The sequence below is a fragment of the Ailuropoda melanoleuca genome, chromosome 8 (genome assembly GCF_002007445.2).
Source record: "Ailuropoda melanoleuca isolate Jingjing chromosome 8, ASM200744v2, whole genome shotgun sequence".
Lineage (NCBI taxonomy): Eukaryota > Metazoa > Chordata > Mammalia > Carnivora > Ursidae > Ailuropoda > Ailuropoda melanoleuca.
Genome location: NC_048225.1, coordinates 86,460,374 through 86,485,034, shown reverse-complemented (window position 1 = coordinate 86,485,034; position 24,661 = coordinate 86,460,374). Strand labels below are relative to the sequence as shown.

The window sequence follows — 24,661 nt, the reverse complement described above, 5'->3', positions numbered from 1 at the left end:
AAATTTTTTTGCCCCCATTTAAAAATCAGTAGATGTCATACACAAAGCCAGATTTCTGTCTTCTTTAGAAACCTAAGTGGAAGTGCCGACCACAGTGGGCAGGGTCCGCCCGTGGCTGCGGTGGGCTGCTTCCCTGCCAGCCCTTCTGGCAGAGTCCCCGCTGTTCCCTGCATCCCCACTCCCAGCGTGGCAGTGCCCTTCCGCAGCCAGTGTGCCGGGCCCGTGGCGAGGCAGGAATCGGTCATGGAATAAAAAAGACCAGGCTCCAGCTGTAGGAGGCCCATTTTATTAACCAATTGCAAGAATATTCTGGAATTTGAAACAAAAAGATTCTTTTTCCGCCCCCACAGTGAGCACAAGTAATACTTAGTTTTAGGGAAGTTAGTCTAAATTCGGAGGTGATTTGAGAGAGACCATGTTTCAGATGCCGTAGTGACAAAGGGGGTCATCCCATGCAAAAGGAACAAACTCTCTGCTCTCCTCCTCCGGGTGTGACTGTTCCGAAGAGTCAATATTAAGCAAAGTGCAGTTCGGCTAAGTGCTGAGCTCAGTGCAGCTTGGAAACCTCGAGGTTCTGCAGGCAAGGCTGGGGAGTGTCCTCATGCAGTGCTCACATCGTGCAGACCCAGGAGGCCGATACACACCTGGACACAAGGCCTCCGCGTTGCTCACTCCAGTCAGCACAACCCTGGGCTTTCACGGAAACTCAGGTGACAGAGGAGGGGGATTCGGCCCTGGGCGAGTTCCAGAGTGGAGCTGCTGGCTGCTGACCTCCTTACTGGAAGTGCCATGTCCCCCCCACAGAGGCCTGGGGGTTTAAAGGAAGAACACGGTTGGGTTTTTTTTGTTTTTTGTTTTGTTTTGTTTTTTTCCCCCAATGTAGAGCCTGAAAGGAGAAAGGACAGAAGGGGAGGGAGGTATTAAAAGTTAATTGATAAGCAGGTTGTCTATTTTTAAAATATTGCTCTGAATAAATATTTCATGAGCTATCCTTATCAAGTTAACTATTATCAGCCAAAAGTTTGTTCTGGGTGGAGAGAGGCACAACAAAAATGTTGTGATTATTTGGAGATTGCCCTCCAAAGGCATCCAGGGCCGGGAGGGCACTGGCACACAGGGCCACCCAGCTGGGTAACCTCGCAAGGGTCGTTGGCTGCTGGATTTAGCTCTTGTACGTGCCTAACGACGTACTCGGCGATTTCACAGCACGTGACAGCTGTGTGGCACATCTGTTCGGAATCCAAAAAATCAGTTACACAAGCATTCATTGGGAAAGATTTGACTTGGCACCAGTTCGGTGAGAAAGACCTGGGAGTCTGAATTGAGCGCAAACTTAGTATGCTGAAGTTTAATGAAATGTTAAATTGTGTCCCTGGCATCACAGTGTCCAGTCGTGTTGCAAGCTGAGCTGTTCAGACCATACTTGGAGTGCTGTCATAAATTCTGGCCGTTTCAAGGAAGACATCAGAAATTAGAGTATGTTCCTTGGAGGACAGTCAAGAAGAATCTAGAAATAGTGACTCGGGATGTGGTAGAAAGACCTGGGGGTGATAGGTCTCCAGTGTAACCAGAAGGAGAGAAGGCTAAAGAGGGAGATGCTGTCACCGTCTTCAGATGGTCAAAGTTTCGGCTGCCACTGTGCTTGTAAAACAATGTCTGAAATAAAATAAGTAAATGGAGAAGGGAGTGTGTATGTGTGCGTGTTCCAGGGAAGAACAAGAACACATAGTAAAAATTATAGGGAGGGAGGCAGATTTAAAACTCAAAAAAACAAATAAATAATTTATTACAGCCAGTGCTGTCTGTGGAGGGACAAGATTTGAGTAGGGGCTGAAGAAGCCCATGTGAGGAGTTTCTAGAAGGAATGCCTCCATGCCGAGTGGTAACCAGATTCTTGAGAAAGCAGGGGTAAAATGGGAGGGTGAGGGCTTTGTGGTTGGACAGACCTCAGAGCAAATGATATGGTTGCCATTCAACCGTGTGATTTGAAGCAAGATATCCATTGTCGCTGAGCATTCGTTTCTTCAGCCAGTCAATGGGGATGACAAAGCTGACGTTGAAGTGTTTTTGTGAGAGGTAACCGAGCGGAGGCCTGTGAAGTGCTGGAGATAGAGCGGGCTCCGGAGAGATGCCAGTTCACTTCCCCAGAGTAGAGAGCGAGTTGTAGGAACCGTGTGTGGTGAGAAAGTCGCCTGGGAAGCTCATGGGTTTACTTCACCTTTGCCCCTTCAGAGCCTGACACGGCCGCACAGGGCAGCTGTTGGGTCCGCGCGTTGTTGACCCATTTGTTGAATCTTTTTATCAGTGCTCTGGGTAAGTTGTGGCCCTAGGCAGTTCTAGAAACAGACTGTTATTGAGGCCACATGGCCAATGGAGACAGTGTGCCCGGTGGAAAGAAAGTGGATTTTGGCATCAGACACAGGTTCAAACCCCAGCTCTCCACCGGGTCAAGTTACTTAACCTTCTGAACGGCATTTTTCTCCTCTGAGGCAGCGCCTGTCTCCCTGTCCCGTGTAAGTGAATTGGCAGATGTGAAGGCCTTGATGTTCTTTTCTCAGTGAGATCCTCTCAGCAATCCGGGGAGGCAGGTAACGGCCTCCACATTTGTAAGAGAAAAGAAAAGAGATTCAGAGAGTTGAAGAGATTTGCCCGGGAAAACAGCAGAACTGGTATTTGTTGGATCCAATTCTTTTAACCTCAAGGCTTATCATCTTTCTCTTCTGAGCTGTGACTGAAACATTTTTTGAGCGTCTGCTCTGCGCCGGGAACAATGCTGAGTATTTCCACGTGTTACCTCACTGGCTTTTAGGTCCCCCATGGGGGTGTCACTCCAGGAGTGTCTTCAGAACATCAATGGGGTGAACTTTCCTGGACACTTGCGAAAATGTATTCTTCGTGGGACTCTGGTTCTCTTTGACATGTGGCTTTGGGAGGGCCACCCGAGGCACAGAGAGGGGCGGAGGGAGATACCTGTCCAGACACTCATATTGGCTCCTCAGCCTTGACCATCACAGAGGGACAGATGACACCATCTGCTGTTAGACAGTTGGGCATGCTGGCGGTCCTCAGGTCTTCTTTAGCCCGTAGACTTGTTCTAGGGGTTGCACTGGGTTTTAAAAACGCCTTGCAAATATGTAAATCAAGATTTTTTACATAAAAATACATCATGTGAGATGGTTGGTGTCTCCTGAGGAATGGGACAGTTGGGCCACCCTGAGCTCGTGTTCTCTCTGACAGCACCCTAGCCCCAGCCGAGCTCCTGCTTCCTTTGGGGGCGAGGGGGAGGCAAGGACTCTCGCAATCCTCATTCGACCCATTTCCTCCTTACCTTACTCCAAGTCGTTAGCATGACTACTTAGTGCCCCGTCCATAATTTATATTAATAACAATAACATTGTCTCTGAGCTTCTTATGAGCCATGTCTTCCCCCCTCCCACTCCTAGTCTGTGACTGCAACGGGAAGTCCAGGCAGTGCGTCTTTGATGCCGAGCTCCACAGACACACAGGGAATGGATTCCGCTGCCTGAACTGCAACGACAACACGGATGGCCCTCGCTGCGAGCGGTGCAAGGACGGGTTCTACCGACAGAGGGAGAGGGACCGCTGCCTGCCCTGCAACTGTCACACCAAAGGTAGTGTGCCGCGACGTGGCTGCCCTGAGGGGAGCATGCTGAGTGAAATAAGTCAGACTGAGAAAGACAAATACCAGGTCCTTTCGTTCATAAGTGGAATGACAGCAATAACAAAACCCCACAAATGAATAAACAAAAAAAAGGCAGAATCAGGGACGCCTGGCTGACTCAGAAGAGCACGCGACTCTTGATCCCGGGGTCATGAGTTTGAACCCCATGTTGGGTGTGGAGATTACTTAAATAAATACATAAACTTTTTAGAAATGCAGAATCAGACCTATAAATTCAGAGAACAAACTGACCCTCGCTGGAAGGGAGGGAAGTGGGGTGATGGGAGACACGGGTGAAGGGGAGAGGGAGACACAGACCTGCAGTTACAGAATGAGTGAGTCGCGGGGATGAAAGGTACAGCATGGGGAATATAGTCAGTGATATTGTGATAGCCTTGTAGGGTGACAGATGGTAGCTACGCTTGTGGGACGCACAGCATAACCTGTAGATGTCCCATCACTATGTTGTGCTCCTGCAACTAATGTGACATTGTGTGTCAACTATACAAAAAAAAGTAGTTGGGAAAAAGGGCAATGAAAGAGGGAGCAGGGGAGGACAGAAATCGGGGAGGAAGGGAGAAACCAGCAGGACAGGAGAGTGGTGTTCAATGTCTAGAACAACCGGGAATCTACGAGGCATTGGTGGTGGTGGTGTCTTACAATTTTCAAGCTGAAAGGAAACCTGTTTTTCTTAAGTCTGGGTTGTAGGAACCAGCTGGAGTCTTTAGGACACGTTGGCTTGAATTCTAGTGGCAAGAGGCACATGATTACTTTTCCTGGCAGATGACAGTTTGACCTGGGGACAAAGAAAGACTTGTAAGCTTCAGTGATAGTTCTCCATATCCACAGCTATCCCTTTGATCAACCTCTCAAAAAATAAGGGATAGAAGATCTGTTTCTGGTGCTATGCTAGACGCTAGCAATGTAAGGTGGCACTGGTCCAAGAGACAGCCCAACGAACAGGCCCATTAAAGTCTTTCTCAGGGCTGTTAACCAGAGAAAATAGAATCAATAAATAGGAAGCAGCTACAGGATGACTGGTTAATAGCAGGCCTCTTTTTTTGTTGTATTTTGGTTTTGTTTTTTTTAAATGTGTCACCCAGTGCTGCGCTCACACCTCTGTGGGTAATTCTTGCGCACAGATGCACACGGCGTGCTGCACTGACCACGGACAGTGAAGACTCGTTAGTACATACAAAGAGGGAGAGACAAATACTTGTTAAATAAATGGAGGGTTTTTTTAAACTACCTTATTTGCGTATATTCTCTTTCTTGGCAGTATGTTTCTCTTCTTTGTTAGAAAGGGTTTAATAGCGTAATATGATAAATATTAATCCACTTGAAGAGGATAGCCGAAGTGCATGGCCATGACTCAGTGTAGCTCTGTAGAACAAATTCGTAGCAGCAGCTGAAAGAATCTAAAACTGGGCAGGTTAGGTCCAGCCGTGAGTTGCTGGTCGAGGGTATTGGAGAGCCTCACTAGGAAACTGGGGACGACCCCATGGCGATAGAGACCCGAATCCCAGCAGGCACTTCCAAATCCACCAGTTGTTGTTACGGTGTGGTTTGAGTCTGATTTGCTCAGCTTCGTGGCGTAAAGTCACCGTCTAGAATCTTTTGGGATTAGCAGTTCTCCCTGTGAATCGAAGAACTTCATAAAGAAAAATTAAAAGGAAAATTACTCCATTTTAGGGGACTTTCGGTCCTTCTGACAAGCCCGTATCCCTGTAGGTCATGTGGCTTCACTGTGAGTCAGCGGAGTTCGGTCTCCCCGGCAAAATGATCGGTGGGAATATAATTAGAAGTTTAATTGGCTTAGCTAGAAAGCCTGGCCCGAAGACAAGGGCATTGGTCTTAGAGGCGACAAGGAGCCTGCTGCTTAGCAGAGAGATGGTAACGGAGTATTTGCCACACTGTCTCTTGTTCTTCACTGTGGAGTCCATTGCTCGCCCGGCCTCCATGAGCCTGGCTTTCTCTTTTCCTTCGGGCCATAGGGCCATAGACATCCCAGGCTCGGTGTGAACCGCTTGGTAGGAAGTGGGGGAGCCCAGCGATAATTTCTAGCTTATTAAATGATAGCTAGCATGCATTACTCGCTTACTGTGTGCCAGGCTCTTTTCTAGACGCTTTCATCCAGGAATGAACCTTCACGAATAACCGTGTGAAGCGGGTGCTATTATTCGTTCCATTGTACAAATGCGGTAGCAGAGGCTGAGAGAGGGAGATGAAGGAACCCGTTGAAGGTTGTAGAGCTCTGTGGCAGAGAAGGTGCCAGCCCCAGGTGCGCTGACATCCAAGATCATCATGTAGAGGCTTGTGGTGGGTTTGGGAGCTGGACAGCCCAGGTTCAAGCCTGGGCGCGGCCACTCCTGCTGTGTCACTCCGGGCATTGTCCCTTCACCTCTCGCTGCCCCAGGGTCCCCATCCATAAAAGGGTCCCCATCCCCATGCTTTTTTTATCCCAAGAGCATGTGAGGATCTCATGAGGTTTGTTAAGTACATGGTAGACAGCGCAGTAAATTGTAGTTGATGGAGTTGTTTTTATTATTAGGACAGAGATCAGTGTTGCAATTTCCTGGAACACCGGCTTTTTAAAAAGTCACATTCCAGTTTAGAAGGAAGCCTGCAGAGGCCACTTCTTTGGGCTAAAACTATTTATTAACATTTTATTTTTTTATTAATACCCTGAAATTGGCAGTGAAATTTTCAAATATTTTTATTTTTATTTTTTTTTAAAGATTTTATTTATTTATTCGACAGAGATAGAGACAGCCAGCGAGAGAGGGAACACAAGCAGGGGGAGTGGGAGAGGAAGAAGCAGGCTCATAGCAGAGGAGCCTGACGTGGGGCTCGATCCCATAACACCGGGATCACACCCTGAGCCTAAGGCAGATGCTTTAACCGCTGTGCCACTCAGGCACCCCTCAAATATTTTTAAAGAGCAGGGAAACGGAGCCCTCGAGGAGGGGATGAATGGCCTCTAGTCTTCACAACGAGCCATTGCAAGGGCTGAAGTTATAATCCAAGGTTCTGGTGAGAACTCCCTCTTATTCCTTCCACCTGAAAGAAAAAAGCATCAGAGTGGTGTCTTTTTATCCCCAGTGGCAGACAATTAGATACCCAGGAAAAACTTCATGGATATTATTTCCTAAGATCTGACTAACGCTTTCTGTGTTTCCAGAATATTTCCATATACTATGCCTTCTTCAGGACTCACAACAACTCGACAACCTGTATGTGTTAACACACTCCACACACCATTCTAGAGACAAAGACGTGAAGCCCCCAAGCCTGAGCTGCTGGGCTGAGTGGCATGTCAGTGACAGAGACTGTTCCCACCCTGTGCCGTCTCCCACTACACGCTGGCTGCCCAGATTACTCGCCCGGTGGCGCAAGTTGAATTCCCTGTGTGACTTCTCAGTCTCCCAATCAGCCGGGAGATATTTGTCACCTTCAAGCGAATTTATGGTATATGCCATCTCAAATGTCGAAGAACACATCTCTCCAAAAAATGCATTCAGTCCATGTGAGACGAATGAAGCCACCAGCATTAGTAATCCCCAAGGGGGTCACATATTTTGGATTTCACATCAATTTCTCATAAATATAGCAACCAGACTTACTTTTATTTTTTTATTTATTTTTTATATTTTTAAGATTTTATTTATTTATTTGGCAGAGATAGAGACAGCCAGCGAGAGAGGGAACACAAGCAGGGGGAGTGGGAGAGCAAGAAGCAGGCTCCCAGCGGAGGAGCCTGATGTGGGGCTCGATCCCAGAACACCGGGTTCACACCCTGAGCCGAAGGCAGACGCTTAATGACTGAGCCACCCAGGCGCCCCCAGACTTACTTTTAGATGATGACTTTGTGGATTTAGCAACAGGGCTGAGTTACCTTCAACACTTATAAGCACATGTGTGAGCCCTGAGAAACTTTTGCAAATATTTTGAAATTCACTGTGTGCCCTTGTGTGGTTTTTTCCTCCCAGGACAACTAAATTCTTGAGACCTGTGTGGACATATAGGATATTGGACTTGTTCTTTTAATTTTATTATTATTTTTTACATATCTATGACCCTGACAGTGAATTACTTAGACTATAACATTTGGGTTATTATTTAAAACATTCTTAAATAATAATTTATCATTATTAAATATAATTGTATAGTTATATTATATATTATATAATATTATAAAAACATAATAATGTTACTTTAAAATACAAGTGTAGATATATATTTAAAGGTTTCCCAAAGGATATAGCCTCTTTTTGTTTTAATTTTTATTTATTTTATTTAATTTTTAAAAAGATTTTATTTATTTATTTATTTATTTATTTATTTATTTATTTGAGAGAGAGAGGAGGGGGAGGGGCAGAGGAGGAGGGAGAGGGACAAGGAGACTCTGCTCGGAGCACAGAACCCGACACAGAGCTCCATCTCCCAACCCTGAGTTTATGACCTGAGCTGAAACTAAGGGTCTTGGACACGTAACCGACTGAGCCACCTAGGTGCCCCTAATTTTGAAATAGTACTCGTTTTAGCATACCTTCCGGAGCCCTCAGATGCACGTAGACCGTCTCCATAGAAGCCCTAAGAGAGCTTAGTGGAACACAGAACTGAAAGTGGAAGCCGGTTTCTGTTCTTTTTCCAGTTGTCCACAGTCCCTAAGAGTAGCTCACGAAGTAGGAGTTGGGCCAGGCGTTTTTATTTTAATGAGAGAGTTTGAAAACCTAGCACTATTAGTTTGGAAGCTTTGGAATGTGACATAAAGTGGTCATGCTCACCGTAAGGACCTCGGCACGTCTCCACGTTCACTTGGCGAGGTTTGAAGGAGGCCGGAGGTAGCAATGCAAACTACATTCTTTGAATGCCCGTGACGTGTGAGACACTGAATGAGGCACTTTATGTATTTTAGTCCAAAGTCTTGCAACAGCTCCACAGGCATAGGTGGTTACCTTCCCTTAAAAGAACTGATGAGTAGGCAGTTTGCCCAAGGACACACAGCTAAGTGGCAGAGCTGGTTTTGAAGGGAGATTTGTTGGATTTCAAAGTCTGGGCTCTTTGACCCTCCAGCTTTTAGAGCAGGATTCCCTAGATAATGTCCTGGTAGGACACAGCGTTCCTCAAGATAATAATAGATGTGGCCTGTAAGAATGTCAAAGAATGTTTGGAAATCCTGGCATTAAAACATACACAAGCTCCGTGCCTGCTGAAGCTACTATTATGTTACAAATCTTGGAGGGATCAAGTGTGCACCATTTCCCAAACTTTTCTTGACACAGAATGTCTGTTTTCATGCAATGATTATTAATTTCTCTCAGAAGGGTGTTTTGCAGAGTAACCATTGTGGTCTATGTGGGCCAAACCCAAAAGCAAAGTACAGACTTTTCCATTTTCTAAGACGAATTCATTTCTGTAAAACTGTAGGGAGAATTTTCTTAGATTGAAAGCATAATTCCCATTTATTGGAATGGGGAAAAAATGGGTTTCTGAGTCTCAGATTGACAATCGTTTGTGTTTAAAAAAAAGTGAATTGTATTAAAGAAAGATGTCTTCTGTTGAATGTTACTTATTGGAGCATAACTCAGAACCTTTCCTTCTTAGCTGTGTTGGCTGACTGCTTGGAGGGCAGGGGTGTGGAGGTCTGTGCATGCCAGTGTGGGAAGCCTCTCTTCATGCTCAGCTCGTCAAATATTCTCTTGCCTTAGGTTCTGAAACTCCCACCTTCCTCCTCCCTTGACCCTCAGAGCTCTGCTCCCTTTGCTTCCAGTGTCCTGAGACTTCTTTCTGCTTTGATTATGAAAGGCCCCTTAATTAATGGGGTTCTGTTTGTGTCCAAAGCTCCTCCCCTCCTCTCTCTATCTGCCCTCAAGGTGTTCTTACACCTGTTCTGCTTCCTACTTGGCCTGTGTGCTGAAGAGTCCTAGATCTTCACCCCCAGCCTCTTTCTTGAGCTCCAGGTGAGCTCCACCTTAATGTGCCATTGGAAACTCAAGTTCACAATGTCCGAAACTAAACTCATGAAATGACTCATGACCTGAGATCTTGCTCCTTCTTTCCCCTTCTCTTTGCTAAATAGCCTCACATTGCATCTAGTGTGCATGTTGGGATGTTGGTGTCATCATGTGATCCCCACCGCCCCCCATCATCTATTTCCTAAGAGGGGAAGTCTGTTCATTCTGCATCCACTTGGCTCTCTCAGCGATTCCCTCCTCCCCTTCTCACCCAGACGCCTCCAATCTGGGTCATCCTGTCACAGGAGGATGCCTTTCACAAGGACTGGTGTTCCCTTCCCTGAGGCATCCTGTAGATTGCCCTAGAGATGCCTTTCTGAACTGTGGGCCTATAATTCCCAAGCCTTTGATACTTCCCTGTTACCCCCAAATGGATCTGTTATTCTTTTGTCTGCTCTTATTTGCTAGGAGATAGCATTTCCTGACATACATACAGTGCCGAACTCAGTGTCTCACGTGTGGTAGATGCTCAAAAAATGTAGTTTATACCATTACCACCGAGGACCCCTTCAAGCCTTGCAAAGCTGACATGGCGTCTTTCACCAACTCAGTGAATGTGGCTAATTTCAGGTTCACATGGGGCAAAAAGCCTTTATATGGGCACAGAGCCAAAATCTTTATTGATTGGAATTTTATCTACTAGTGAATCAAAAACTCACAGAATAACTGATTAGAAAGAAAGGAGCAACTGGTTAGCGTTCTGTTGGCTTTATAGATTATGGGTGGCCTGGTTACCACAGTTAGTTGAGATATGTGGATTATTTGATAATTCTCCAAGCACAGAGAGATTGTAAAGTAGGTGAGGTCCGCCTCTCACCACCTTTCTGCTCCTCTTTTGCTCCCCCCCCCACCCCTGACTCTTTCCCAGCCACTCTGACCTCTTTCTTGGCATACGTGCCTTCCTCCAACAGATTTCTGGGCATCCTCTTTGCCTCGGGTTCTGCACTGGGCGGGGCCCTGGGGACCGAGCAGCGAACGCAAGCTGAGGTCATCCTGAGTAAGCAGGACTTCAGAGCAGTGGGATGGCTATTTGGGGTTTGGGAGTCAGAGGAGACTTCCCTAGAGAAGTAATATTAAATCAGGACCTGACAGCTGAGGATGGGCCAATTAGGGGGGAGTTCTGGGGAAGGAGCCTTCCAGGCCTGGGGGAGCAGATCCCAGGAGGACAGAAGTGGTCTGGCACATTCTACACACAGGCTGGGGGAGCTGGGAGCTGGAACGGAGTGAAGGAGAGCAGGCGATATGGTAGGAGAGGTCGAGAACCGTGGGCCACAATACAGAGCTTGCATTTTCTTCTGCTTATGGTGGGGGCCACCAGAGGATGAAACAGCTGAGTAATGTGATCTGAAGTCCATTGTGAAAGCAGCACGAAAGGAGGGAAGGGAGGTGACGAGGGAGGCAGGGAAGAGAGTGGGAGGCAGGGTCTAGGGAGAGAGGACAGACTAACTCTCTTCAAGGAGGCTGAATGTGCTCATTCACAAATTGTCCCTCTTCTTGAGATCTCAAGGACTCAAGAAACTTCTTTTTAAAAGCAGGGGCTGACATACTTAATGTTCGAATCAGAGCAGATACAGAAGTAAAAACGGTTCCAGGAGTAACTGTCGTTTCTTTGCCTGAGGAAGCCATGCTTGGGGAGGATGTGTACCCAGAAACATGAAGGACACCTTAGAGGGGGCAGGTGGTGGTCACCCCTCAGCAGCCATTGAGCTCCCGTGGGGTTTCGGTTGTTTCCTAATGCCGTATAAACTAAGTTTCTCCTTTTCCTCTTTCCTTTTCCCTACCTCGGGGGTTACAGGTTCTCTTAGCGCTCGATGTGACCACTCTGGACGGTGCAGCTGTAAGCCAGGTGTGACCGGAGACAGGTGTGACCGCTGCCTGCCAGGCTTCCACTCGCTCACTGACGCCGGGTGCGCCCAAGACCAATGGCTACTGTAAGCACCCGCCCACACCACTGCAGCTGCGGCCCTGAGGGGTGACAATGACACTGACAGCCGTGGCCACTGACGTTGCTGACCACCAGCCATGTGCCAGGCGCTGTTGAGGACCTCACGTGGGTCATGCCGTTTAATCCTCACAATAAGCCTCAGAGGTTGGGATTAGCGTTACACTCACGTGGAAGAGAAGAAATGTACACCCCAAGGGGCTAAGTTTCCCCAATATTACTGGTAAGGGTGGACCTCACATTCAGGCCCAGAGTTTGGGCTCTGAAACCTACATTCTTCACCCCGGTGATTGCCCCCTTTTAGACGAACGAGGATGGAGGTGAAGAGGCCTCCAGATTCTTACCTGGGACCCATTTCGACCCAAATGAATTTGGACTAAAAAAACTATTCCCCTTGAGTTTGAAGCATTCTCTATCCCTCCTCATATTCTTTCCCAGAAGAGGGGTGCCCGGGTGGCTCAGTCTGTTAATTGTCCTGCTCTTGATTTCAGCTCAGGTCACGATCTCATGGGTTGTGAGATCGAGCCCCATGTTGGATTTGAGCTGGGTGTGAATTCTGCTTGAGATTCTCTCCCTCTCCTCTGCCCCTCCCCCCACTCTCTCTCTCTCAAAAAAAAAAATTCTTTCCTGGAAGAAGATGGAGCATACATTATAAATCACATGAGCAATCACAGGGATGCAGAGCGGGCAGGTAGTGGGATGGCTGAGGGGAAAGGGAGCTCAGCAGGAAAGCTGTTAGCTAGAAGGGGCCCGTGGAGGATGACCACCCCTGCCCCTTTCTCCAGCCCCTTGCCCTCCATGCTGGCACCGGCCTGGCTACCACTGTACGCAGCCCTCTCACCCTTGGGCCTCTGCACATACTGTTCTCTTCCAGGCTTCCCTGCCCCCTTTTAGATTGTCTTCAGAGACGCTTCCTTTGGCCCGGTCTCCCTTTGAAAATGCTTCTAAAACGTGACATTGATCGTACCACTTCTGTGCTTGCAACCCTCCAGTAGCTCCCTGTCCTACTCAGAATGAGATAGAGACTTCTTTTGCAGACCAGCAGGGCCCTGCAAGATCCTCCGTCCTCTGCACCCCTGGCGGTGGACTCCCGCTGCGTTTCCCATGGTTCTCCCGCTGGCCCCCGGCACTTGGCTCCACCCTGCCTTCCCTTCTTCAAAGGAGCCACGCCAAGGGACCTCGGCCCTGGCCTGGAGCACCCCTGCTTCCTATGGGGCCACAGAGAGCCCCATGGGCTCCATCCCCACCTCATTACTCCTCACAGAGGCCTTCCCTGACTGTCCCCGCCCCCCTGAGTTCTGATGGATGTCACTTCACTTCTCTCTGTATTTGCTTGTCTGTCTCGCCCACCAGAACAAAGCCCAGTGTTGGCTTTGTCTTGTTCCTACTGCAACCCCAGTGCCCAGAGTGGGGACAGGCACGCAGACGGGGGGCCCCCACCTGGTTCCAGCTGGCCTTAGGCTTCGCTGCCATCATTGTTCATGTGTCTGCGCTGCCTGGAGACTCCTGGAGACCAGGATCCTATTTCTCAGTGTCCTTGGTGCTTAGCAAGTAGTAGATGGTGCCTAATGTTTGTCAAAGGGTCCAGATAAGTCGTGTGGAGGGGCTAGGATGGGAGGAGCGCCTCACAAGTGAAAGACGAGGACTGGAGAAGGGATCTTCAGGGAGCCTACAGGACGGGACTCTGACTGGATGAGAAATGTGAGGGGGAGAGGGGAGCCCATCCAGGTTTGGGTAGGATTTGGATGGGGTCAAAGGACAGTCAGAGGAGGAGCGAACAGTGGGGAAAAGACAGATTTGGTTTTAGACCCATGAGATGGATGCCTATGACTGTGTGCCCACTGAGTGATACTAGTCAGAAGCCAGAACACTAAGAGATTGTGCCAAAACGAAATGATGGAAACGCTGAATGGGTTCCTTCATTGAGAAAGTCTTGCAACCAAAAAAAAAAAATCAGTCAAACTCAGAATTCCACTCCTAGGAGTACACTGAAGAAATATGAAAACATATATATCTGTGTAGAAACGTGTACACAAATCCTCCTAGCAGCATTATTCATAATAGCTAAGAAGGGGAAACAACCCCAATGTCTATCAGCTGCAGAATGGATAAGCAAAATGTGGTCTATCCATGCGATAGAATTTGATCAGCCATAAGAAAATGAATTATTGATACATGGATGAAGTATAACATTGGATGAACCTTGAAAACGTACTAAGTGAAAGAAGCCGAACACAAAAGGCCACCGATTGTATGAGTCCCTTTACAGAAAATGTTCAGAATAGGGAGATCTATGGACACAGCGAGTAGGGCCGGGGGGAGGAAAGGGGAGGGTGACTGCTAGGGGCACAGGGTTCCTTGTTGGAGTGATGAAAATGTTCAACAATTAATTAGGGTGGTTGAGAATCACTAAATGTACTAAACTACTAAAACCCAGCAAATTGTACATTTTAAATGGATGAATTGTACGGTATGTGAATTGTGTCTTTTTAAAATTTTTATTTTTTCTTAAGATTTGATTTATTTATTTGAGAGAGAGAGAGAGGGAGAAGCAGACTCCCTACTGAGTGGGGAGCCCAATGCGGACTCAATCCCAGGACCCTGGGATTGTGACCTGAGCTGAAAGCAGACACTTAATCAATCGACTGAGCCACCCAGGTGCCCCTGAATTGTGTCCTGATAGAAGTGTTACCAAAACAAAGAACTAAATAAACGAAAACAGCAAATAGATGGAATCCATCACAATGAAAGCAATCATCACCGAATTAAACAATAGAGAAGCAAATGATAAATTTAAAAAAAAAAGGCAATTTAACCAAACAGTCCACCAGACTAAACCAAGCCAAACTGAACCGTTTAGTGATGGATTTGCTTCACATTCTGGCACAAACCCCTCTTCTTCTTAGGGGTGGGTAGCAAGCAGTTCGTGGGCCGGCTGTCACCCTCAGAGTAGCGTGAGCCCAAACAAACGAGTCCTTAAAGGGTCTGGGAGAGATCAGCACAGACAAGGAGAGCTGAGAGGGGCCTCACTGAAGATGAAGGATTGACTTAAGTTGGTGACATTTGCTTAGGAACACTTGATCTTTATATGGATAGCTGAAAAGCACTTGGAGACGCATCCCTAATTTTCTTTTTCTTCTTTCCCAGAGACTCCAAGTGTGACTGTGACCCAGCTGGCGTCTCGGGGCCCTGTGACGAGGGCCGCTGTGTCTGCAAGCCAGCTGTCACCGGAGAGCGCTGTGACAGGTCTGTGTGAACTGTGGCCCTGCAGACACAGCAGGGAGAGTCTCTTGGCAGCTAGCATGAAAATTCATCCTGAGTGCAGTTATGGAAAAGGGACACTTAAGTGTTGACGACCTCTGTCCTGTCCTCTGTCCTCAAAAACTTAGATTTTTAAAAAATACGACTGAGTCCCCAAATCCCCCTAGACCCCATCTTTTGTTGTGGGCCCCCTCTCTTTGTTTACAATGGGCGGCAGAGGCCCAGGGGCCCAGGGAGTGCCCTTGCCAGCTGACTCCCAATCCCAGGTGCTCCCATACAAGGTGGCTTGCAATAATGAGGTCACATGACTCAGCTAGGTCCCAGGAAAGGCCTGGCCTAATTAAGCATGTTGGAAACGTGCTAGTAAGAGGAAATATGGCCATATATAACCATCATGTGCAGCAAAGGAACCGCCCTGGGATGGGCTGGTGGTTGCACGCACACACATGAGCCGGGAGAAGATGTAAGAGCCCTTTGGGCCCCGAGCCATGTTGGGGCAGGTGGTGCCATAAACAGTGACCCAGCCTCCTTTGCCACTTGCAGACATTCCTTAAGGACAAATGGCTCAGACTTAAAACTCTTCCCCCCTCTACGATTGCCGTGGGGCTGGCCCCAGAGGTGAAGGCTTTCTCCTCGTTTCCTTAAAAGTAAGAAAACACTTCTTTGGCACCCTGACAATCACTTATACCTGGGCAGAGAAAATACCAGATACATTCCCAGCTCATGTTTCCAGGGGGTTCTTTGCTGCTGAGGTAGAGGGAGGGAAACACAGCTTCCATGTTAAAAGAGGAGGCACTTTTTGAAAAGGTTTTTAATTTCACAAGGTCACACAGAAACAGAAAACCACATAAAACAAATGTCAGCACTGCCCCTTCTAAGAAATAGACCTTCACTTAAAATGTGCCTTCCCAGTGACAACATCCTCCCTCCTTTCGAGAACTGACCACTGTTCTGACCTCTGTGTAATCACTTCCTTACTTTTCTTCATAATTTATTACCCGGTTACATCCCTCAACTCTGTCGTTGAGTTTTGCCTGATTTCCCTTGGTTCCTCCCCTGCCTTCTTTTCTCATTCCCTCCCCTCGCTCTCCGTGCCTCTCCTCCCTCCCTTCCCCCCCTTCCTTCCTTGCTTTTTAGTCTCTTAAAATCTGCAAGTATCCTCCGAAGAAACCATAATGATTTTTTTTAAGCCCTTGCTCTGTAGAGAAAAAAACAATGCTTATTTATATACAGCTGTTCTCCGAAGCATTTACTGTTCACACTTAACCTGCTGTTCTATGATTTTGCACAATAAATAGACTCCCGTCATAGGGGCCAGAGGATTAGACCCCATGACTTGGAGGTAAATGTACCTGGTTTGAAAAATCTTGTCTCGGTCACTTACCAGCTCTATGACCTTGAACAAGTTTCTTAACCTCTCCGGCCTGGGTGTCTTCGTCTAAGAAAATTGGAAGTTGGGAGCCTGGGTGGCTCAGTTGGTTAAGCATCCAGCTGTTGATTTCAGCTCAGATCATGAAATTGAGCCCCTCATCAGGCCACGTGCTGGATTTTCTCTCTCCCTCTCCCTCGTCCCCTCCCCCTGCTCACTCTCTCTCATTCTCTAAAATAAATAAATAAATAGTAAGTAAATAAATAAGTGCATTTATTTTAAAAAAGAAAATTGGAAATACAATTCCTTTCTCATAGGGTTGTACCAAGGATTAAATTGGAGAACATACATAAAGTGCCTGGCATAGCATCAGTGCTAAATAAATGGTCACTGAAACATAGTACTATTTCGTGAAGAAGGATGTAATTAATTTGAACAGAGAAAAACAAGTCCTCCCCAGCTGCTCCTTCTTCTCTGTGACCCCAACATCTGTGACTTGCCTGGAAGCTGTGGTCCTCAGAGAAGCTACTGATGGGTGGGACACAAGCCTACATCTTGCTTTTGTAGGGAGCCTCCAGCCATCCTTCTTTGTCATACCCCCACCTGCCCCTTTCCCCGTGGACCAGAGCAGGGATATAAGGGGCAGGATGTGGGCAGCTCCTAGTGTTCTTGTGCGGGTTAGTACAGCTGAGCGGGGGCTGGGGCTGGGACATTTGCCTTGCCTTTCCGGGCCCCACCTCCCACTCTTTTGCCCCATTAAACACTTGCTCTAAGACAGGGCCAGCTCTACATCCCCCTGCCCCAACTCTTCTTGTCCTGCTCGTGTGACTTCCATTCAGTTCCTCACCAAGGATGGGAAATCACTAAGTTCCCAGGCCACCAAGTCCAATGTAATTGTGCTCTGCCACAGGGACAGAAAGTGAACGTTCATGGTCTCTCAGTGGGGGTCGTGACTGTCCATCATGTGTGGGAGAGGGGATGCTATGTGTCGTTTAGTATTTCCCAGTTCTGGGAATTAATAGGGCCAGGTGGGAGAGAAAGTAGAAAAGATCAGTCATCATATTCTCTATATGAAGTAAGAAGTAACCTGTAACATTGTCCTGATTCCTAAAATGCCGCTACAGGTGTCGACCAGGTTACTATCACCTGGATGGGGGAAACCCTGAGGGCTGTACCCAGTGTTTTTGCTATGGGCATTCAGCCAACTGCCACAGCTCTGGAGACTACAGTGTCCATAAAATCACCTCTACTTTCTATCAAGGTAAAGTGTTCTGTTTCTAGAATTTTGTTTTTAACATTGTATAGAGCTTTACGCTTACAGACAACTTCCTTCTCATCACAGCTTGGGAAATTTGCGTAGTCTTTAGCAACTCTCTTCTAGCTCTTAATGGACATTATTTTGTCTGGGCAATAAGGCAGATCCCAACGTCTTGAAAAAGTCATAGCCGCATAGCTGACTCATACCGGTGTATGAGTAACTTGAAAGAATAACTAAAAAGAGACCAGATTTTCATCTCCCTGCACTTCCCATCTCCATGCATTTTAAAACCACAAAAGAGTCTTTCATTTGGATTGGGGGCGTTTATGTGAGCCTTCCTGGAGTTCACACTCATTAATAATACTGCTTTCAGGGGCGCCTGGGTGGCTCAGTCCGTTGAGCATCCGACTCTTGGTTTCAGCTCAGGTCATGACCTCATGGGTCATGGGATTGACCCCACTTCTCTGCTTGAAAGATTCTCGCCCTCTGCCCGTCCTCCCACTCATATGTGCGCGCTCTCTCTCTCTCAAATAAATAAATAAATCTTAAAAAAAATACTGTTTTCACATACATTAAATGAATTAATGTTTGTGAAATTAGTTATCAAGCTACAAAACCCTATAAAAACCTAGATTGACTTGATTTCAACTTTGAATTTCTGTTTGAACATACTGGACCCTCTTCACTCACGAAGGCCAGACCCTATTTATGGAAATAAAAGTACGAACCGCAGGCAGATGAAAACATGCTCTCGTATTACGAGCATGAGACTCAAAGAAGTCAGAGCAGCTGTGGGGTGAGAACAGACGAAGTTGAGACGCAAGTAGAGAGAGACGCATAGGACATTTTGAGGCCTGCACACGAATGTGGAACTTTTAAAAATACCCCACTAGCTCTTCACCTCTAGGACTTTTTAGCAATCAAGTCTTGCCTTATTTAGCTCCATAGACAATGAGATTTGTCTGAATGCAAAGTGTTTTGTGTGTGTGTTCCAGATGTTGATGGCTGGAAGGCTATCCAAAGAAATGGGTCTCCTGCAAAGCTCCAGTGGTCCCAGCGTCATCGGGACGTGTTCAGCTCAGCACGACGATCAGACCCTGTCTATTTTGTTGCTCCTAGTATGTATGGTATTTTTCTTATAGAAGCCAACTAATAAGCCTAGAAGTCAGGAGAGAAAAATGGAATTAGCAAGTGTGAAAACCATTATCACCTGGTGTTCAGAGAAGCAGTATTTCCAGAAGACAGTTGGGGCTCCAGCCCTATTGACAAAGTCATGATACAATAGAACAGGATTGTGTATCCAGGCAGACAGATGCTGGTTGAGGTTCCTACTTTTGTCAAATGGGAAGTTTCTAGGTTTCCCATAAAGTTGAGAAATACAGAGGTCATATCTATGGACCTACTGAGAAGCAGATGGAAAAGTGAAAATAAGGTATTCTCAGTTTTAACCACTTGTATGTTAAAAACATATGTATTAGTTCATTTCATTAGCTAATATGTGATGTCCAGATAAGTTGTCTTCTTAACCTTTCCAAATTTCAGTTCTCTCAGCTGTTCAATGGGGATAATAATACCTCCAAGGATTATTAACATCAAATGTAATGATGTCTGTGAACTATAAAGCATTATGTAACAAATGGTGCTCTTCCCAACATACCTGGGAACTTTATGTATCGGTCTATCGTCAGGGCCATGCTGTGAATCATCTAATACATGGAATTGTCTTATAAAGTGGCCCTTGTAGCATGTCAGTCACTAACTCTCCTTTTTAGCCAATGGCAGTATGGTCACATCCATGAACTGATTCTTCTGGATGGGTGGTTGGGGGCATGGTGGTACATTGATGACACAGGACTCCAACAGAAATCACCGACATTAATGCAAACTTGCTAGTTCATTTGCTCCTCCAGTTTCACACTGATCTCAATCTTTTCAAATTCTATTTCACAGCCAAATTTCTTGGGAATCAACAGGTGAGCTATGGGCAAACCCTGTCTTTTGACTACCGTGTGGACAGGGGAGGCAGACACCCATCCGCCCACGATGTGATCCTGGAAGGTGCTGGTCTACGGGTCACAGCTCCCTTGATGCCACTGGGCAAGACGCTGCCTTGTGGGATCACCAAGACTTACACGTTCAGGTAAGAAGAGTGACTACAAGTGGGTCAGGTGACTGAAGTCCACTTCCTTTGTTCATGCATTCAATCATTCGTTCTTTTAACAAGCTTTTCTGAACACCTTTCATGTACCAGACATGGTATTATGTACAGAAACAGGACGTGCTTCCTGCCCTCAAGCCCCTGACAGGCTAATGGGAGAAAAAAATAAGCAGAATATTACAATGTGGCTTGTAAATGACAAGATAGACAAGGTGGGCACAAGTATTTTGAACACACGGAAGAGGCACAAGTAACCCACGTTGGAGTGATCAAGGAAAACTTCCACATGACAAGTGAAGAACAGTTTTCTAAGGATAGAAAGGGGAGAGGGGAAGGTTAGCAAGGCAGGGGGAATAATCATGCTTGAGGACGTTTTGTGTGTTAGGAAATTCTAAGTAGTTAAGCGTGAGTGAAGTGTGGAGTGGGGGAGAGGACTACAGTGAGAAGTGAGGTCAGTGAACTAAGGAAAAGAAGTCGGGTTGTTCCTGGAAGTATTCCAGTAAAAAACAAAACAAAATTTGAAAGACTAGCACAGGGGACGGTGACACGATGCAGTGAGCTATTATCATGCTAAATGCAGAAGTATGCGACGTGTCCAATGTAGACCATGAAAGCCGACTTTTGAAGAGTAAGAGAAATGTGCTCAGTTAGCAAATCATTTAAACAGCAAAACCAAAAATCAATGGTAGCTCTCTTGAGGGTCAGAGCTTCTCAAACTCAGTGACGTTCCTGACATTAAGTTGCGTGTGGCCAGGAATAGGAAGTGGTCTCCGAGGACTTGGACCCACACTGGATGCCATGGACCCTGGGCATGAACCCTGGGGCTGGGCTTCTTGCACTGGGATGCCCTCCATCACTTCCGTCACTTCCTGTGGGGTTTGTGCTCCCTGTGGAGAGCGCACACTCCAAATCCTACAAGGATGCAGTTCCCTATCCTTCACCCCCTCGAGGCAGGGCTGGGAAGGGGCTTAGCGTTTCCCACCTTCTTGGGCATAATTTATATCACGTATACGAATCATAAGACTCAATGAGAGCTGTATTTTTAAGCTTTGGGCTTTGAATCCTGCAGATTAAATGAACGTCCAAACAGTCACTGGAGCCCCCAGCTGAGTTACTTCGAGTACCGCAGGTTACTGCGTAACCTCACGGCCCTGCGAATCCGCGCCACTTACGGAGAATACAGTAAGTGACGAAGGGAAATGAGTTTCTCTCTTAGGTTTTAGTTTGTGTCAGATTCCAAGGTGGTGACAGTCTCCAAACAAGCAGATTGACTACTGGATGGTTTTGATGGAGGGTCACTGATTAGGTCTAAATTCTTATATCCTAGAAGTTGTTAAAAGTAATGTTCCTCTAAAAAGAAGTTAACAGCAATCAAGAGTGAATGATGCTCCTTTGCTTAAGAGTGTCCAAAATCATCGGAAACCGGGGATGTACTGTATGGTGACTAACATAATATAATAAAAAAAGTTAAAAAAAAAAGTGTCCAAATTTAAATGAAAGCTGATTTTTGGAGAAGATAATCTATAACAAAGGGGCTTGTCCCCTTAGCTAGGAAATGGCATCTACAACTCAGCCCTCTATTCCTTGAGGGGATTGTACTCAGTGCTACCATGCTCAGAAATCACCTATACTCTGTTAACTCCTTTTATCGAACTTCACATAGAGGGGAGGGGACTCCAATCCCAGCTGGAATGCTTTAAATATGAGTTCCTTGAGCTTTCCAGCACTTACGTAAACAGGAAGCCTCACTGGCATGCATAATTTCCATATCACTAACGAAGCAAATCGAACAGGATGTAGAGAAGCTATTTATTAACAATTTTATTGAATCTTTATTTCGAGCCAGGCACATTGTAATGTATGCATTGTCTCATTTCACTTCACAAGCTGCACAGGAGGTCCATACCACTGTTGCTTCTCTTCTACACTTGAGGAAACACAACGGTAGGAAGTTATGTGACGTGCCCAATTCACGCAGCTAGCGAGGCTGGAGGCAGAATTTAAACCCTGACTTTGCTGACCCTGCAGCCCGTGCATTGGTCATGACGGACTGCTGTCCGTCCGCCCACGCCATAGGGAGGGAATGGCACCTGTCTTTGTTAGGGAGTGAAGAAAAATAAAATCCAAAGAGAGGCCTGCCTTTAGATCTTCAGACCTCACCCCTTGCTACTTCTAACCTGATCTTCGTATGGCAGGCACTGGGTACCTGGACAACGTGACCCTGATTTCAGCCCGCCCCATCTCCGGAGCCCCAGCACCCTGGGTCGAACAATGCGTATGTCCCATTGGCTACAAGGGACAGTTCTGCCAGGATTGTGCTTCCGGCTACAAAAGAGATTCTGCCAGACTGGGACCTTTTGGTGCTTGTATTCCGTGTAACTGCCAGGGGGGAGGAGCCTGCGATCCAGACACAGGTGAGTGAAATGACACCTGGCCCAGGTGGCTGGGGTGGTCAGGTGACTGGGGTCTCCCGTGGAAGAGACGGAGTTGTGTAAGACAGACTCTGCCTGAACTCATTTCGGAGATGGGAAAGGATTAGGAAGGTAGGGCTGGAGTCAGAGAAGACGGACATGGTGCTTTGTTACATTCAATCCTTTTCATTATGGAAAATGCCGCAGGTTGTGGGAAAGGTACCAGGTTACAGGAAATGGCTGTCATGGTTCAGTGCTGGGGGGTGTCGTTGGTGTCAAGTTTCAAGAATTATCTGTAGAGATCAAAGGCAATGTCAGGGCCTGAATGAATGTGTGGACAAATGGTGTCAGGCCGTGGGGACCAGGGGAGCAGTGTTAAGTTATGGGTAGGAAGGGACGCTAGGTCTACTGAGCATGGGAGAGGCACGTGAGAGTCGGGGTCGCGGCCAGGTTTGGAGGAGGTGCTAGGGCAAAGGTGAATGCCCGTGCTCGGACGCTTTGGGGAAAGCTTCGGAGAGGAAGGTTTGGGTGAAGGAGCTCTCCCTCCCACGCATTGCCCATATTACGGGGAGTGCATTGGTTTACCCTGCTCGTTTCTCTGCCCTCCCTTCTTCCTCTGCCTCCCAGGAGACTGTTATTCAGGGGATGAAAACCTCGACATCGAGTGTGCCGACTGCCCCATCGGGTTCTACAACGACCCACATGACCCCCGCAGCTGCAAGCCGTGTCCCTGCCACAATGGGTTCAGCTGCTCTGTCATGCCGGAGACAGAGGAGGTGGTGTGCAATAACTGTCCCCATGGGGTCACGGGTAAGGCCCCCGGCCTGCTGGCCCTGCGCTGACGCCGGGAATTCTCGGGAACAGTCTCTAGGAATTATAATTACTTAGGGTTACTGTAGATGGGCTCATTCTAAAGATAAGAACACGCCCGAGAGGTGGATTGAGGAAGGGCAGGGTTTGGTTTGTACGGGATGTAAGTATGGCTAACACTGTTTTAGGTTTGTAATTAGGAAAGACGTTTTTAGATGAAATACGTGGTTTATTTTATTTTATTTTTTAAAAGATTTTATTTATTTATTTATTTGAGAGACAGAGAGACAGATAGTGAGAGAGAACATGAGCGGGAGGGAGAGGGAGAAGCAGACCCCTGCCAAGCCAGGAGCCCGATGCAGGACTTGATCCCATGACCCTGAGATCAGGACCTGAGCCGAGGGCAGGTGCTTAACCAACTGAGCCACCCAGATGCCCCAAAATACGTGGTTTAAATAAGCTTTACAGAGTGAACCAAGGTACAGAAGGGAAACTTAGTGGCCTTATAAATGTCACATCTCTCTCCTGGGGTGGCTGGTTGCTCGGTCGGTAGGGCATGCAACTCTGGGTCTCAGGGTTGTGGGTTCAAGCCCCACATTGGGTGTGGAGATTACTTAAAAAATAAAATTATATTAAAAAAATAAATGTTACATCTCGCCGCTGCTCAGTCCGAAAGAAGAGTTAATTCTCCAGCAGCAGCCTCAGCGGTGTTGCTATCAATCGGACTTCGCCCCGACAGGAAGCCTCGTATCGGGCTGCTCTGTTCTAACATCTGGGGCCACCGTGGGGTGAAAAAGCCAAGCCCTTGACCCGAGCACGTGCCCCTGAGGCTCTTCGAGAGGGTGACTGGTGCTCCCGCGCCTGTCTTGCTGCCAACGGGTGACCCCTCAGGCTCGGGCGTTTGTTCCTTCCAGGTGCCCGCTGTGAGCTCTGTGCTGATGGCTACTTTGGGGACCCCTTTGGGGAACGTGGCCCAGCGAGGCCTTGTCAGCCCTGTCAGTGCAACAACAATGTGGACCCCAGTGCCTCCGGGAACTGCGACCGCCTGACAGGCAGGTGTCTGAAGTGTGTCCACAACACGGCGGGTGTCCACTGCGACCAGTGCAAAGCAGGCTACTTTGGCGACCCGTTGGCTCCCAACCCAGCGGACAAGTGTCGAGGTAGGACCACGTCCCAGAAGGGTTGGACAGACGGGGTGCGTGTGCACGCTCTCGTGGATACATGTAAGCTGGCCGGCGTGTACACACGTAAGAACAGACCAATCAGTGAGGCCAGCAGCAGGGAAGAGGAGGCCGCTCTGGTTTCTCTGAACAACGGGCCTGAGAACAATCTGGACCTTTCACCTGTCCAAGGCTTTAACACCCCTGCGGCAGGGTTCTGGAAGACAGAGCTGGAGGATGTCGAATGGGTTAACGCTGGGTGGGAGAAGAGAAGAAGTTCGAGTTTACATTCCTGAGTGGAAGGGGAGGTGAAATGGGGCAGGTGGTAAACCTCATTCCAGGGCTGGCGGGCAGGAGTGCTGCCAAGCCCGTTACAGGACAGCAGTGAACGACTTGAGACCAAGCGTGAACACACTGAGGTGGGGGGGGGGGGCTGTGCCGCAGTTTAAGAGACCCTCTCAGGAAGTCAGTGTAATCGATGTAGACAAAGGTAACAGTTCCAAGTTCTACTAACGAGACTTGGCTGTAACGCCGTGGCTATCAGGGCACATTCCTTAGGGCTGCTTCAGATCAAAGCGTGAGTGTGCACATCG

General features: G+C 47.5%; 1 protein-coding gene across 2 annotated transcripts in view; it reads left to right on the top strand.

The window, feature by feature from the left end:
• The window catches only part of LAMC2 (laminin subunit gamma 2), a 68,534-nt gene that overhangs the window by 28,018 nt on the left and 15,855 nt on the right, over window positions 1–24,661 (top strand). For both annotated transcript variants that reach the window (XM_019804482.2, XM_034666815.1), the window contains exons 3-12: window positions 3,444–3,632; window positions 11,495–11,630; window positions 14,789–14,887; window positions 17,396–17,532; window positions 18,525–18,647; window positions 19,480–19,669; window positions 20,757–20,869; window positions 21,883–22,101; window positions 22,726–22,908; window positions 23,823–24,068. In XM_019804482.2, the coding sequence (XP_019660041.1) occupies window positions 3,444–3,632; window positions 11,495–11,630; window positions 14,789–14,887; window positions 17,396–17,532; window positions 18,525–18,647; window positions 19,480–19,669; window positions 20,757–20,869; window positions 21,883–22,101; window positions 22,726–22,908; window positions 23,823–24,068 (1,635 nt within the window). The remainder of the gene's footprint in view (window positions 1–3,443; window positions 3,633–11,494; window positions 11,631–14,788; window positions 14,888–17,395; window positions 17,533–18,524; window positions 18,648–19,479; window positions 19,670–20,756; window positions 20,870–21,882; window positions 22,102–22,725; window positions 22,909–23,822; window positions 24,069–24,661) is intronic.